Genomic DNA, 17,888 nt, shown 5'->3' with positions numbered 1-17,888 from the left:
AGTACTGAATCTTGTCTTACTAGAGTGTGTAAAGTAGAAGCTTTTCGACAGTTTCATCGAAACAGGTTACATGCTGCAGAACCAGTTTTACTTCCTCGTTCCACAAAGCAATATTGGTTGACCTTAGACTCAATGAATAGACCATATCAGCAGTAAAAAGCACAGCGCGTGTTCAGTTGATCTGCGTTACACTCCATGTTAATGCCTCGTTGTTAAAAGACATGTGAAAGACGCATTTATGCTCAGCTATTGTGACTCTTGTACAACACTTCACAGAAAACTGTGATGAGTGACTGAAAAGTGCTTTTGTTTGCGTTTAAATATGATTCATTTTAGTTAATGTGTCAGTGTGTCGATTTAATTGGAGTCATCCACAAGGAGTACATGTGAGCATTTGTGTAGGAGGACAACAAAGAGTGAGATAAAGGAAAGCAGGATAAAAGGCAAACAGAAGCCATGACAAACATTCTTCCACCTGCTACGCAATCAGTGAGATGCCAGACGTTACACAATTAAACCAGAAAACCCACATGCAGCTGTGTAAAAATTCATTTTTATTGTTTATTGTTGCATTAAAAATGATTTCTGTGTCATAAAAATCTATGGCATTACTATAAGGACTAAAAATGCTTTGATCCTTCAGATACAGAACATACAAATTTCAGCAAATATCATTAAGAGTGAAATGGTTGTCAGGTATATTGTAGAAATATTATTAGGAACACATTACATATATGGTGCAGTTGGTCTGCTTTCTTAAAGGTATAGTTCACCAAAATCACCCTCACACTGGTGCAAACCCATATTGCAGTCTCCATATACTTGTACTGTGTGGAAAAAGAGCAGCGTAACTATTATTCAACATTCTTTCATTTGTGTTTCACCGAAAAAGGAAAGACAAACTGGTTTGGGGCATCATGCGAGTGAGTGAGCGAACTATCCATTTTAAAATGAAACAATCAGGATAACTATGTATTCTGTATTATATTAATAAAATCATACAAAATATTATAATAATAATAATTATATTTTCTTCATATGAAACAATTCTTCATAAATAAATCTGGCGGAACCACATAACTGCAGCAAGAACGTTTGTTAAGGGTTCACAATAATCACATTTAGACTTGAAATGTGCATTTCTTCAAAATGCTGGACATATTATTCAAAATACAAACACATAATTAGTGTTTATATATTGCTTAAGAGAAAAAAAAAAGAAATCTATTCTTACAGACCTTATTTTCCTTCATTAAAAAACATCCCAGACATGGACAGGATGACGAGGGTCTGCATAAAAAGAGTGTATTATAAAATAAACACTGATTAAAGTGCTTCAGATATCATAATTAGCATTAAAACTGCATGTTAGTACTTTAAATGACCTAAAATGCATCATTGTCATAATGATGGAAATTAATCATGGCCATGTTAATAAAACGAAGGCAAAGGAGAGAAGCAGCACTTCAGAAGTAGTTTTCCCACCATCTGACCCAGGTCTCCCGAGTGGAGGTAAGATTTCTTCATATCGTTCATTCTTAATCAGTATAGTTTCTCTGTAAAAACAACAGCAACAACAAGAAGAGTCTGTCAGGAAATGGTCATGAGGGACTTCAACCAAAAACTGACAGTTTTAGCTCTGAAATATGATTGGATGAGTCATGTTATAAAAGTTTCTGTTTTATAAAAAAAAGTGTAATATTATAAACTGTTTCATATGCACACCAGTATAATAACAGTATAATAACTATAATATAATATAAAAATATTTTTAAAATCATGTTAAATCATTAAGTTATATCATATATATATGTAGATGCATATATATAGATATATATAGTAGGACATTAGTACGCTTATTTTATATGCACAGTATAATAACATACTATAATATAAAATCATGGTTAATCATTAAGTTTAAAAAATATATATATATAGTAGGACATTAATAAACTATACCACTTGGAAGAGGAATTGTTTATTTTGATAATATATATATAATTATTATAATATAATAATATACTATAACTATAATATAGTTTAATATAATAATATCAATATATATAAATATATAATATATAAGTTTATATACTAATATATGGAAACAATCCATACTAGTAAAATGTTAAAAACGTTATCAGTTGGTGGAAAAATAGTTTATTTTGATTATTATTATTATTAATCAATTCAATTGATCATTGGTGTATTCAATTATACTAGTATTGTTTTATAAAAAAGTTGTAATTCCGGTAGGATCGATATATTTTATAATAATATATATATAACATATAATAATACAGTATATTAAATATTACAAAAACATGTATGTGTGTGTGTATATATATATATATAAAATTATACTGTAAAAAACAACAACAACATGTATTATTATTTATATATACAAAAACAAATCCATAAAATACGAAATAATATCAAATGACTTAAATAAAAAATCTATGATGATCGTTTTCACATGATGGTCTGTTACCTGTAAAATCAGTGCAACAAAGACCGCCAGCAGAGCCAGCAGTGCCATGCGGCCCACACTGCCAAAGTCGACGTGTTTGAGGATGAAAAAGCGTGCCCAGCCCAGCTTATCTGCTGTATGTGGCGGATAACGCATCTTATTCACCCCCTCCATCTTCAGCTGTTTGATCAGACAGCCGCGCAAGTGGCTCAAGTGGTCAAACCCGTACTTGCCATGATAGCGGCCCATCCCACTGTTACCTGCAGGGGGAGTCCAAGAGCTGAGCTTTAGTACAGTCCACACATCAAAACATCACATGCATGCTTCTGCAGCTTCTTCAAAGACTCTCCGAAAAAACAAAAGAAGTTTAAGTTTAAGTTTAAAAAAGAACTCACCAACTCCACCAAACGGCAAAGAGCTTTCTGAGAAGTGCATCAAACAGTCATTGGCCAACACTCCACCACTAGAGGTCTCCGCTATCATACGCTTGATCAGCTGTAATGAAAGAACAGATCTGTACAACTGTCTTAAGTAGAACATGATTTTTCTATATATCATGAATGAATGATCAGTTTAAACCTTGTTGTCTGAAGAGAAGATGTACAAGGCAAGGGGCTTCTCTCTCTGGTTGATGAATTTGATGGCTTCATCTGCACCGCTCACTGTCAGGACGGGCAACAGAGGCCCGAAGATCTCCTCCTGCATCACCTTGGCATCCGGCTTCACGTCCCTTAAAACTGTAGGAGCTGTGAAGAGATGCATGTTGAACAAACACCTTATTCTGCAACGCGGTAGTAAGCTATTTTCTGTTAATGTGCAAGACTTCTGATGCATAAGCCGCTCTAGGGAAATACCTAGAAGAAGAAGAATGTGAAGTAAACGGTCAAACTATTTGTGCTACAAACCAGTGTTTTTGTGATTATGATAATTAATATCATAACAAATACCAGTTTGCAATATAAAGCAGCAGTTTTTCTCAGGCTGAATAAATGGAAGCGGATGACACCGGAAGGCGGATGACGAAGAGTTATAAAAGTGTTTACACTGTGATTAAAAACTGTGGTTTCATTGTCTTCTGAAAATGATTCTAGTGACTTAGCATTAGCAATGCAGCTAAAGTTTACCAATGTAGCACTCTGACTCGTCATTTTCACCCCCCACCGCGACGCTGCTGCCCTCCATCAATGCCATCAGTCTCTTGAAGTGGCGCTCATTGATGATGCGTCCATAATCCAGGCATTTTTTGGGGTCTTCGGTATAGAATTCCTGATCATCACAAATGAAATTAGCTCATTTGACATTTTATATTTATAGAATTTTAAATGTTAAATAGTGATACATTTCATATATATATATATATATATATATATATATATATATATATATATATATATATAGACTTCACTAATTGCCACTAATTGCCTATCCGTTCATATGAATGAATATATATATATATATGAACAGAGTGGAATTTAAGCAATTATGGCCCACTCCAAATATAAAAATTGACAGCAAGAATATATACTAGTAATCCATACCTCAAACTTTTCATTATTAGCCTTCTAAATCAATAGAATTTTTGGTAACACTTTACAATAAGATTCAATATTAATGCATAAGATATCATCAGCTAACTATTTTATATAAAAAGTAATGTTCATTTAAAAACAAAAAGTTTAAAATGCATTTACTGGTAACATTTTGCACATTAAAATGCTGAAATGTATCAATATAAATGAACTTTCATTCACAAATAACCTACATACATACTTTAATATTCTTCTTGATCTCTTCAATCACTCTGTCTTGTATACTGGGGTCACACAGTATGTAGTCCGGAGCAATGCAGGTCTGACCACAGTTTGAATACTTCCCCCATGCAATACGCCTGTAATGTCACAGAGAACATGTGTTCAAAATCATTGCATACAAACATTCAAGATTCATACAATGCATTCAAGATTCATTCAAGATTCATAGAGTGCACTTTTTCAGCGCCGTTGGTTCCGGAAGTATTTTTTCCATTAATTTCTCCCATAGGCATTTCACAAAAGTCTTCGTTAAAGCGCTATAAGCCATGAACCGAGCAAATCAGCTACGAGGTGAATCATAACATTTCAAACTTTGATTTAAAGCAAAAGTATTTGAAAATCAGAAAAAAAATTAAAGGTAAAAGACTGTGTACTTAACGACTTTAGTGAAAGAAAGCATTGCGAACAGCGAACAAATTAAAAACGATGGAGAAATAAAAAAATACTAATTGAAAATATTGATTATATATAACAATATATCTTAAGTTTATTCAATCAATCAAAATGTATTTACAGAGCACTTTAAAATCCAAAGTGGACACAAAGTAAATATAAAACTCACACGACCCATAAAATACAAATAAAAACAATAACAAACCATACAATGAACCAATACCATCAATATAACTGAACATGAATTGTCAATTTCAGTTATCAAAGGCCAAAGAATAGAGGTGGGTTTTAAGAAGAGACTTAAAAACAGACAATGAAGATGCCTGTCTAATGTGCAGAGGTAAATCGTTCCACAATTTAGGAGCTGCTACAGCAAAAGCATGGTCCCCTTTTTGCTTGCGCTTCGTTTTAGGCACACTTAGGAGCAGTTGATCGGCTGATCTGAGAGAACGGGTGGGTCTATAGGGGTGTAGCAGCTCAGAGATGTAGGGTGGGGAAAGACCATTTTGGCATTTAAAAGCAAATAAAAGAATCTTAAAATGGATCCTTTGATATATAGGCAGCCAATGGAGTGAGGATAAGATGGGGGAAATGTGCTCGTATTTACGTGTTCCAGTTAAAAGACGTGCAGCAGCGTTTTGCACCAACTGGAGACGAGCAATAGAGGACCCACTGACCTCCACGTACAGTGCATTACAGTAATCCAACCGCGTGGTGACAAAGGCATGGATTACTGTCTCAAAGAGCTGCCTAGAAAGAAATGGCTTTATTTTGGCCAATTGCCTCAAATGAAAAAAACTTAACCAATGACCTAATCTGTCTGTCCAGCTTAAGGTCAGGGTCGATAATAACCCCTAGGTTAGTGATTGTTGGCTTAATATATTGACTCAAGGAACCCAGATCGGCACAGGGGGTCCCAGTGGTGCCACCAAAAAACATCACTTCTGTCTCACTTTCATTAAAACTTAAGTAATGGACCAACAGTTTCATTCTTTTTAAGAGGGACATAGATCTGACTATCGTCTGCATAACAGTGAAAAGATATACCATGCTTCCTAAGTATGGAACCAAGCGGGAGTAAATAAAGGGAGAAGAGAAGAGGGCCTAAAATTGAGCCCTGTGGGACCCCACAAGACAGAGGAGGACACAGAATCTCCACAGCTGACACAGAAAGTTCTACCTTCCAAATTGGTCCTGAACCATTTCAGTGCAATGCCCTTAATGCCAACCCACTGCTCCAAACGAGAAATCAGGATTTCATGGTCCACTGTGTCAAAATCAGCAGTCAGATCAGGAAGCACCAGAATAACACAATCCCAGTAGCTAAAGTCAGTAGCTAAAAAAAAATAATTAAAACTTTTAAAAGAGCCAATTCTGTGCTATGTAGGGTTTTAAAACCAGATTAGAAAACTTCAAGAATATTGTGCTCATCCAAGAAGGCCATTAATTGACTGTAAACTATCTTTTCAAGGATTTTTGCCAGAAAGGATAGTTTAGATATAGGTCTAAAATTTGCAGGATACAGCCCAGGTTTTTTAATTAAAGGTTGCACTACTGTATGTTTAAAAAGTTTAGGGACCACCCCTGAGGAAAGGCTACTATTTAAAACTGCAAGAATAGATGGCCCTATAGTAGGAACAACCTCCTTAAAAAGTCGAGGAGGGATAGTATAATTTGGAGAACCTGAGGGCTTAAAATTTCCAACAATCTTCTGTAAAACAGATAAAGTCACAGGTTCAAACTTGTCAAAAACAGCAGTGCAGAGAACAGGGATTGAGGGGTCATAAGCCGAACCTTATGATTGCAAAATAAGCGTATATAATCAAATACTGAAGTATTTTGAGAGCATAGGAAGAACGACTTATTTCGACTCTGATTAGTGGAATTTTCTGTACAGCATCATAGGTAATGTAGTTCTTCACCACGAATTTCGCTGTTAAAGGAATAGTTCACTTAAAAATGAAAATTCTGTCATCATTTACTCACCCTCAAACCTGTATGAATTTCTTTCTTCTTCTGAACACAAAGGAAGATATTTTGAAGAATGCTGGTAAACAAACAGTTGATGGACCCCACTGACTTCCATAGTATTTTTTTAATACTATGGAAGTCAATGGGTTACATCTGTTTCAACTGTTTGGTCACCGACATTCTTCAAAATATGTTCAGCAGAAGAAAGGAATACAGGTTTGAAACAACTTGAGGGAGAGTAAATGATGACAGAATTTTAATTTTAAAAAGCAACCCTCTACTGCACAGTGTTGCCATATGGCAACATACCCTTTCTTTGGACATTTCTTAAAGTTAGAAAATAAACATGAGTTCTGATTGGTCTTAAATTCATGGTAGAACCTGGTGGTAACCAATGATATGCTTTGATGATATCACCTGACACTACACACCCTTGCACTGTCATTCTTTTCACACACTTTTGATGACTCCAGTTGCTGAAGAAGTGCTTGTGAATATGTGAAGATTTTCCTCAATTTTTCATATTTCTTCAGAATTTAAAATTACATCAAGCATCTGGGTTAAGTTCTAATCTTTTTTCAATCATTGTCACATTGTTTTGATTCTACTATTACCTTTTTATTCAATAAAATAGGTATGTTGCCATATGGCAACATTGTGCGGTAATGGAACAATATTTTGCCCATGCTAATGCAGAGTAGCTTTGTATGCATGACAATGTATGGATGCACTGATATAGTTGGATGGTTGTATTCTACTCATATATATATATATATATATATATATATATATATATATATATATATATATATTTATTTATAAAGTATAGTAAAAGTAAAGTATATAAGTAAAATATATAAGCTTATTTTGTTTAGAAAATGAAGCCGTCAGTGTTCTATGGCAAGGCTGAGAGGAGGGCTGAAATGTACAGGGTACAAGTGGTTATGCCATTTCATGAAAGTGAGGATGAGCTAGGGATCAGTGACGAGGAGTATGAGAGGCATGCAGAATTAGGCCTAGTAGACTCAGAGACAGGTATCTATCCATTCAGGTATGTTCAACATTCAGGTTACATGTTGTCCTTTGCACAGTGTTGAGCTGATGTAGGGAAAGGTGTTAAGTAGATCAAGAATTTGAGGTTTATGTCTTTCCAAAATCTGTATGGTGAACAAAAAATAACCACATTTACAAGTCGCTGTGCAGTCCCCATGCACATGTGCACACACACACACACACACACGCGCACACGCAAAGGCACAAACACATGCATGTTCTATCATCCAAGGTGCAAGAGTCCTGGCTGCAAGGGCATCGTCAGAGTGGTTTGCTCTAAGTGCAAGGTGCACCTCTGCCTTAACGGAGAGAACAACTGCTTTAAGGCGTTTCACATTGAGTAGTTTCACTTGAACAGTTCTTATGAGTTTGTGTCAGATGTTTTGTAAATGTTGTTGAAATAATCATTTCACATTGAGTAGTTTCACTTGAACAGTTCTTTGCGTCAAATGTTTTGTAAATGTTGTTGAAATAATACTTTGAAAATTAGTTTTATATTTTGTACAAAAAGCTCTTGAAAAATGTTTAAATAATAAAAACAATTTCATTTCTAAAAGACAGGTATGTAATCATCTATGAATTTCATGTCATTTTGGGAGAAAACACATCAGGCTGTTCCATTGTCGCACAATGTTGCTATATGGCAACGCACCCAAAAGTACCCCCCCCCCCCCCCCCCCCAAAAAAAAAAAAAAATATGTTAATTTGAGTCTATTTTATATATATAAAAAACACAGTAACATTTTTTTTCCATGATTGCATAATAATGCGTGCAGTAGAGGGTTAAGTAAACTATTCCTTTAAACACGATTAACGGTATTTTGAAACTAAGTTTATAATAATGTGGGCTAATGGCTTCAACAGAAGCAAATACTATCGATTAACAACCTCGTAGCTCACAGTAAAACTGTCTCTAAAGGTTTCTAAGTTGTCGTTAAAAATCTATTTCCCTTTGGAGAGTCGAATGGAGTTTTTACTTGTTGTGAATGGACTGACCGGCATGCGACGGCGAGGTCACAGTTGTTGTCGATGTAGCACGGGCTCTTTCCGCCCAGCTCCAGAGTGGACGGGGTTAAGTGTTTCGCAGCAGCCTCCATGATGATTTTAGCCACTGTGCCGTTCCCAGTGTAGAAGATGTGGTCAAACCTCTGCTTGAGTAGCTCTTGGGTCTCTGTCACCCCACCGGTGACAACAGGGTACAACTCCTGAGATCAGCACCATCAGTATGAATCAATTACACTGTATACTAATTCAATGTATAGTTAGGGTTACTATCCTTTTTATTTGGTTAATTTAAATTATAGACTAATTTGTTTTTAGAAATGTATGAAAAAATCTTACTTTGTCCAAGTACAGTGGTAAGAGATCCTCCATTACTTTGGAAGTGTGAGAACTGACTTCAGATGGCTTGATCACAGCTGCATTACCTGTCAAATAACATAGTATTAATTATAATATGACAATACTATTATCAATTTTCTTAAATATTGACAGGCGTTTTGTATCTCCACATGTTAATTTAGTAACACCCATTGATCTATATAAATTATAGACTATAGAAAAAATATGATCTGTAATAATGGTATAATTTTGAACACAACATAACACTTCAAATTTATCTCTGTTTTGCAAATCTGACTTTTTACTTAGTAAACGTTTGGTGACAACATTCTTCAAGACAGATAACAGACAGAGGGATACAAGCTGAAGCTATCTCTGTGATAGTGAGTTTAAACGAGTTACGGCATTTAAAAAAAACTTGCAAATAATGTGCATAAGATAATTTATGCATTATTCTTAAAATGGGACAATAAATAAATAAATAAATAGTTATAAAATCTAAGGTATTTTTTAGGGGTTATTTTATACAACAAGTGCTGACATTGTTGATAGTGACTAAGGGAAAGGGACTGTACTTTGGTCTGTTGGCACAGGGCAGTTTCACATAAGTAGGACAAAGTACAGTGTAACACAGTTATCCTTAAATGTGCTCTTCATTCATGTTACTAAAATGTTATTTTTTCCCATCTACACTACAATAACTGAAGAGGAGAAGACTCGATTGAACTCAAAAAAACGATTTTTCAGACAAATGCCTAATATTTAATAATTTTAAAGGGGTGGTATAATGCCCTTTTCACAAGATGTAAAATAAGTTTTTGATGTCCCCAGAGTGTGTATGTGAAGTTTTAGCTCAAAATACCCCACAGATATTTTTATATAGCATGTTAACATCACTTTTTGAGGGTGAGCAAAGCCACCATTTTTGTGCCTGTCCCTTTAAATGCAAATGAGCTGCTGCTCCCAGCACAGAGGGAGGAGCTTCGATTACCTCCTCACACAGACATGCACTGAAAATTTCGAAAACTTTTAGCCTTTTATGCTCAAACCGGAGTCAGAAAGATGGAGAGACTCAAGAAGAAGTGACAACATGTAGAATGCAACAGGACATTTCTGAATGGTTAGTTGATGAATTTATGTAGCTTATGTGTAGTTATATTCTAGTCATTGATTAGCATATTTTGACATGATAATCTATAAATCGTGTTCCCGGAGGCGGGTTTATGTAAATTTTATGGTTTACGACCACCGCCGTTCCGGAGTCTCATCCTGAAATGGCCGTCGCCGTTCCCGGGATTCGTCCCAGGAAAATTTTGGGGAGGGGCAGTAGGTACCTGATTAAGGCCTCAGAGGCCGTGCCGCCCTGGCCCTCTGAACTGTCAGGTCCGCCCTGGCCACCTGAACTGTCGGATCCACCCTGGCCACCTGAACTGTCTGGGTCGCCCTGGCCACCTGAACTGTCGGATCCACCCTGGCCACCTGAACTGTCGGATCCACCCTGGCCACCTGAACTGTCTGGGTCGCCCTGGCCCCCTGAACTGTTGGCGCCGCCCTGGCCCATTACTATGCCGGCTTCGCTCCACGGCCCAGGTCCGCCCACGCTCCACGGCCCAGGTCCGCCCACGCTCCACGACCCAGGTCCGCCCACGCTCCACGACCCAGGTCCGCCCACGCTCCACGGCCCAGGCCCGCCATTGCCATGTCCTGGTCCCGTTCCCCTGCACGGGCCTGGCCCTCCATCCCTCCCCCAGGACTGCCTCCACTGCACCACCCTCCTGAACTAGTGTTTTTTTGTTTTGTTTTGATGGGCGTCGGGAGCCACCCATAGAGTGGGGGCTATGTCACGGTTTGGGTTTTTTGCCTTGTTCCTGCTTCTTGTCTGTCATGTGATCCCCTGTTCTAGTCATGTGATCCTGCCATGTGTTCCCTTGTCTGTTGTGTCATGTTGTCATTGGTTCATTGTTTAATTGTTCACAGGTGTCCCTTGTCTAGTCGTTAGTCTTGTGTATTTAAGCCCTCATGTTTGCCCTGTGTTTGTCTAGTATTGTTTTCTAATATTGAATGTTTGTCCAGGTTCTTGTTTCTTTTTCTTAGTTTCATGCCTTGCCGTGCCCTTGTTTTATATTGAATGTTTGTCCAGGTTCTTGTTTCTTTTTCTTAGTTTCATGCCTAGCCCTTGTTTTATGTTTTGAAGTAAAGTTGCATTTGGGTTCTCAAGTGGAGAATGTACAGTCACATACACTGGGGTTCAAAAGTCTCAGACCACAATGGTCACATCTGGTATTCTAAATTAAACACTTTTGAAATTTTAAAAAGTGATGGTGTAAATCATTAAGAAACATTTAAAATGCTTTATATTTAGATCATTAATTAAATAAGAAAATTTAATCAGTGCTTATGAATAACACAATTATCAGGTTTTGCAAATTTTTGTGGTCCATGCGGCTCTAGTGGTGCTATTATTTAAGGTGCAGTATGTTATTTCTCAAACTCGTTGCTGAACATTGTTGATATTTGAAATCAACACAAACAAACACACCCCTCTCTTCATTGCTCCACCTCTAAAGCTCACCCTCCAATGCTAACCACCCTGCTCTGAGTCGTTCACAAACAAGGACGCTAAACAGTAAACACTGCATTCTCTAGCAGTCGTCAGCCTGCACAACTCTCACTAGCTGGCCTCCTTTCACACGCAATGCAAGAGTGGAAGTCTGTTTATCGTACTTACTCTCTCTTGCTTGTTCTCTCTCCTACGCTGTCTCATAATCCTGCTTGGCTACAAGTTTGTTGTTGTGTCTGGTTGTGTCGGTCTGACCAACTTTCAAACAGCGTTTTTCATATATCACTTCCCCCAACTTTAAAGGGTCTATATGTAGAATTCAGAAACCCTTGTTATTAGGGACACCGGTGGCCGTTAAATGAAATGTAGCTAGCAACTTTTTTCAAACATAACGTACAAGAGACTGAACATGCCCAAAAACAATAGAATTACACAAAACACGTCACTCGTATTGTTTTGAATGGGGAAAAGTGCAACGCTCAATATGGTGGAATAACCTTCTAAGGTTAACCTTCTATATGGCCTTCTAAATAAGAGCCAATCGCCGATTGGTGAAGTCATTGCATCACTGCAGCTGCCGTTAGAAGCTCTGGTTCCTATAGAAACCGTCAGACGCGCGCTTTCACTGCGCATGCGCCTTAGCTTGATCCAGCTTGAAAGTTGTTTTCTGTCATGATTCGAGCGTTTAGAAACAACATTTATGAGACAGTTGTTGTCAGATTTCATTGGTGATTTCAAATATGACATTTAATCATAAGCTTGGAAAACAGTTTTGGAGAATTTTATGTTTCCCCATTCAAAGAGATAGGAGCTGCACTTGCATGCCCAAGAGGCGTTTTAAAGATGGCAGCCGAGTGAAATGACTTGTCTTAAAGGGACTTTGACGTGCCCCCAATATACTCACGGCAAAGTTTTTTTCAGTTTTTCACTAAAAGTAAAAAAAGGGCTGGATATACCTTTGCAGCGATATAACGTTAACAAACTTTATGATGGTCCTTCGATAGACCTTGATTACCTGCTGCTATAGCTCCTATGAGGGGCCCGATGGTGACCGCCCAGGGGTAGTTCCAGGCCCCAATGACCAGCACTACTCCCAGGGGCTCAGGCTGGATGTAGACCTGGTCTGAGATGGTCATCATGCTCTTGCTCACGGGTCGAGGAGCTGCCCAATCTTTCAGCTTTCTCACAGCCAGGTTAATCTCACTCTCCAGACCCAGAGTCTCATACAAAGGAGTTCCAAACTCACTCTGTCGCCAAATATACAAAGCACATATCACATAAGCAAACAGAGTTTAGAAGTGGACAATACACTTGTGTATTGATGGGTCACCAACCCTTCTGAGATCCTTTTTGAGGCCCTCTGCGATTTCATTCTGTCGTTCTCTGACAAAACGCAGCAGGTTTTTTAGCTGTGTAATGCGGTACTCCAGTGATTTGCTCCGGCCGGTGAGGAAGGCCTTCCTGGCACGCTCCACTGCTTTCTGCTCTCGAGACATACTGTGAAAGGGGAAGTCATTCATTTCACTCTGGTTACAATTCTGTCACATTTAGGTAAACTTCACACAGTGATCTCATGTCAAGTCAAGTCAATCACCTTCATTTATATAGCGCTTTTAACAATATAGATTGTTTCAAAGCAGCTTTACAGTGAAAATAGGAAATTAAAGTAGGCTAACAGAGATTGTTTTGGCATTACAGCAGCTCTAGAATAAAGTTATTGTCCAGCTAAAGTTAGTTTTGATTGATTCATATATAATAAGTAAGGGCCAAGTATAACATCTATAATGGTTTGACATCTGAGCCCTTGAAAAGTGAATGATGGAACAAACAAATCTTTTCAAAACTGTTGCATAATATCAGAAATCAGATGACAGCTCATGAAAAGAAAACTTTTCTTCCTAGAGACATTACGACACAAGTTGTCTCAGCATGTTTAAAATGTTTTCAAAATCATCCCATAACATCCATTCTATTTTAATGATTTAACTTCTGTCATTTCTACTTAGTTTTCAGAGTTTCATGAGCAGTTCAATTGAAAGTGGCTGAAAAAGTGCAATGAGCTTATCACTGCAGTTACTTTGACACCAACTTTGATTAAATAATAACTGTTATTGTTAGTTATTTTGATAATTTAATAATCTAAATTTAATATATAATAAATAATCTAAATTAAATATACTACTAAATTAATAATAATACTATACTACTACAATATAACAACAATGATTATTATTATTAGCCTAGGTATTATAGCCTATAGTAGTATAGTTATTACAAGTATAATTAATAAATATCTGTAGGTAATGAATAGTTACTAATTAAGTAATCAAATGGTAAAATATCCAATACTGACTTACGATTTGACAGTAACGTTAGTGAATATAAAATAATAACTGTAACGTTTGAACCGGACAGCCTTGATCTGGCAGGAATGCACCAAAGAAGTTATGCAATACACATAGCGGGATATGAGACTGTCATACTAATGCGTGCATGCAGAAACACAATGAAATCAAGCATTTATTAGCCGTCCAAAGTGTATCATATAACTCCCTTCTGAATAAGATTAAGTTACATGTCTATATGCGCTTAATATGTCTCATTGTCTTGCGCAGTTGCAATTACAAGTTTATAACAGGCTGGAATCACAGGAGAAGAAACGGGATGAAATGGGTTCAGTTTCCTTGTACAGTAACGTTAGCCTATACACGACATCGCTGCAGTCGAAGCCAAATAAAACATCGATTAATACGCTTTCGAGAAGGACAGCGAAAAGCCTTACGTTTCAGTACATTACCTTGAGTTATTTCACAGTGCACACAGTGCGTCCAGTCCTTTCGCTGTATATGTTGTGTTGTGTGGCGATCAGATAAAGCCTCCGGATCAGATAGGTCAGTCAAGCTGAACGATGGTAAACATTAAACACTATAGTTCCGTTAACAGTCGAGGCTCGAGCGGAGGGGGCGGAGTCTCGAGAGTGGGCGTGGCCACGACGCTTAGCAGCCAGCCCTGAGGCAGTGTATTTAGGTACAATAAACACACTCACAAAGGATTGACAAAGGATTATAGCACGCTACACTGCATTTGGGTTATTGCGTCAGATATCATATTCTCAGAAACATGCTTCCCCTGCCCTAACTTATTTAACGCTAAATTAGTGAGATCATGTCATGCACTTTACTTTCTGATAGTCTAATGAAAAAAAATATATATATGCTTATATTACATGTAAATAGCCTACTCTATATGCTTCATCCTTGACCAATTGTATAAAAATTAAAAAAGCAAAGTCAGAATTTGTCAGTTAAATATTGCACAGAAACAGATAATGATAAACAACATAAAGGCAACTGTATTCATTATTTTTTATGAATCAATGACTGTGCTCTCCCAGTGGTCACAAATGTGACTGCTTGCATTATTAGTCCTGTGAGCATTTATATGAGTAATCTTATATTAATATATTATTTAAATGTAACACATTTTGTTGCTGTATGTGTATGGCATGTTTTAAATGGAGCTTTGATATAAATCTTAAAGAGCATACTGCAGTTAAAGGGATAGTTCACCCAAAAATGAAAATGTTGTCATCATTTACTCACACTCATGTTATTCCAAACCGGTATGAGTTTCTTTCTTCTGTTGAACACATAAAAGAAGATATTTTGAAGAATGTTGGTAACCAAGCAGTTGGTGGCACCCATTAACTAAAAATATGGAAGTCAATGGCTAACGTCAAATGTCTGATTACCAACATTCTTCAAAGTATCTTGTTTTGTGTTCAACAGAAGAAAGAAACTCATACCGGTTTGGAACAACTTGAGGAAGAGGAAGAGATGACATCATTTTCATATTTGGATGAACTATCCCTTTAAACAGTGCCAATTATACAACAATTTAACACCATGTCAACATGTTCACATGAAAACAAGACAGCTCATTCAAACTTAAAAATAAAAACTATTGAAGAATTTGATGATCATATTGAATAGTTTGGTTCTGATGAGCTAATCGTTCAATATTTAAAGCAATACAATATTTAGGATCTCTTTTGTGCCTTTTGTTGGACTTAAGTCCTCTACATTATTAGTGGTCAGCAGGAACACTTTTCATGCCAGTCACTCTTAACAGTGTTTTACCTTGTTGCAAAAGACTCTAGAGTTATTGTGAGTCTTAAGAAGCTAAATTATAATTATAGAATTAAACTAATAAACTGCTTTTCAAATTGCAACAGCAGCTGTGAAAACAGTTCCTCGTCCACGAGGATCCGTAAATAATCTATCATAGCTCCTTCTCTTTCAGGTGGATCTCTGTGGCACAATTTTGGCTTTGTATCAAAAATTCTTCTCAGTAGCACTATACCTCTAAAGTATGAAAACTGGCTGAACTCCTTGAAATATTTCCCAAAACTGACAGACTAAATGGCAGATGTCTCCACATCAAACAAAGAGCCGACCTCAGGTGTTTGCGGACTGTGAAGGGAGAGGAACGCAGCTGCCATGACACGTCATTTGCACCATTGTGACACTACTGTTGCCCTGGGCACAGGAAAAGACAAGATCCATTGGAAGGAAAATATATGAATGCAAACACACACGTTCCCACATACCAGGGGGATATACTGTATGCACTCATAGGTAGACAAATAACTTTTTTACAAGGACATCAAACCATAATGTATAGAACCATGATAGCAGGCAGTTATGATATATTTAATTAGGAAGTATGTTAAGCGACATGTTGCTATCAGCATTCTTTGTGTTATCTGAGACTTTACCCATACAGAACAAGCCTAATAAAAGTGAGTTTATTAGAGGATATCGTATCATGCACTGTGCTTGAAACTTGTGTAATTGTATATGTGCACTTGTAGCATGCATCAAATCTTAAAAGCATATTTAAAAAAAACTGTACTTGCAGATTTTATATTAATGAGATAAAAGGCCCCTGGAGTATAAAAAGAATACACTCTCATGAGAATGTTTCTTAACACAATTTTAGGAAGTGCACTTATTTTGATCCGTTGACTAACATACTTGATTATAATGTTAGCTGTAGTGTGTTTTTTGACATTACATTTAACATTATAATCAAGTAGTTCTGTCAGGAGTCAGGACCACTATCGTCAAATATGGTTGATAATTAGCATACAGTTAGGATTGGTGGTATGGTTCCGTTCTGCGCGTCCATGCAGCCTAGATAAGAGCAGGGAGAGCAGCAATAACCCCCTTAGGGTAAACCGAACAGAATGCAAATATATTTAATTCAAGATTTTAAAATACAACATAATTCGAGAATTTATTCTGATTCAAGGGGAATCTGAATGCCAAATCCTGACTGGCGAGAGGAGGAGCTGGGGATGGAGGAGGGTAATTCGCTCTTGAGAAACGCGATAACCGCTGATAATACTGAAGGAGCTTATATATGTATACAGTGATAAGCGTCGTATTCCTATAGGTAGATGTGGATCAGCTGAAAGTTTAAATTTAGTATTTAAAATGTATATTGTAAATGTACTAAACTGCAACTTCATCATTAAAAATGTGTAAATGCAAATAAATTTTAATGCATGACAAGTTTCAATATGGTAACACTTTATATTAAGGTGCCCTTGTTACAATTTTACTGAGTAGTATTAATATATCTACTTAATAGGGTTTGTGTTAGGATTGGGTTTAGTTAGTTGTATAGTTGTATAATGTATTGTTAACTACATGTGTAACAGGGACACTGTAAAATAAAGTGTTACCCAATTATTGAAGTCTAGTTTACCATAAATGCTTGTCAGTAAATTCAAGAGTACACTTTAACCATGTTTTTTAAAGACAAAATAAGTAATTATAAAATTGCATGATGTAAGTCCTACTTAGTGGGTCAAAAAGCACCCTTAAAGAGTTATTTCAACCAAAACTGAAAATTATCCCATAATTTACTCAGCCTTAAGCCATCCTCAGTATATGACTTTCTTATTTCAGCCAATCAGTCAGAATTAGAGGTCACTTTCCGGTCGGAACTAGACTCGCGTGCGGCCATCACTGGATGATTATAGTTTATAAAGATGGATATTTTTCTAATAAAAACACATTATTTTGCCTCAGAAGGCATTAGTTAACCCCCTATTTTTATGATGGATGGATGCGCTTTTTGAGGGCTTCAAAATCTCAGTTATATTCGATCCCATTATAAAGCTTGGAAAAGCCATATAGTTAGGCTAGTATATTTAATAGTCTATAACTCCTACTGTGTTTGGCTAAAACAAGAAAGTCATATGGCTTGAGGTTGAGTAAATTAT

At 36.8% G+C, this 17,888-nt stretch overlaps 1 protein-coding gene across 1 annotated transcript; it reads right to left on the bottom strand.

Moving 5' to 3' along the window:
- Positions 1-537: 537 nt before the first annotated feature.
- aldh3a2b (aldehyde dehydrogenase 3 family, member A2b) lies at positions 538-14,533 on the bottom strand. Its single transcript, XM_079585634.1, has 11 exons — positions 14,394-14,533; positions 12,931-13,093; positions 12,612-12,843; positions 9,037-9,122; positions 8,692-8,900; positions 4,238-4,355; positions 3,592-3,733; positions 3,047-3,213; positions 2,863-2,962; positions 2,489-2,727; positions 538-1,556 (listed from the first exon to the last, which is right to left on the bottom strand). The coding sequence occupies exons 2-11, from the start codon at positions 13,090-13,092 to the stop codon at positions 1,539-1,541; spliced, it is 1,473 nt and encodes a 490-aa protein (XP_079441760.1). The 5' UTR covers position 13,093; positions 14,394-14,533; the 3' UTR covers positions 538-1,538.
- Positions 14,534-17,888: the final 3,355 nt, after the last annotated feature.

The sequence above is a fragment of the Phoxinus phoxinus genome (genome assembly GCF_949152265.1).
Source record: "Phoxinus phoxinus genome assembly, chromosome: 17".
Taxonomy (NCBI): Eukaryota; Metazoa; Chordata; class Actinopteri; order Cypriniformes; family Leuciscidae; genus Phoxinus; species Phoxinus phoxinus.
Note: the sequence above shows the minus strand (reverse complement) of the source record. Positions and strands in the feature narration are given on the sequence as shown.

Coding starts and splice junctions, on each gene's coding strand:
- aldh3a2b (XM_079585634.1), bottom strand. CDS start 13,092: ATGTCTCGAGAGCAGAAAGCAGTGGAGCGTGCCAGGAAGGCCTTCCTC. Junction 8,901..9,036: donor TACCACTGTACTTGGACAAA/GTAAGATTTTTT, acceptor TGCTGATCTCAG/GAGTTGTACCCTGTTGTCAC. Junction 3,214..3,591: donor CGAGTCAGAGTGCTACATTG/GTAAACTTTAGC, acceptor ATCTCTTCACAG/CTCCTACAGTTTTAAGGGAC.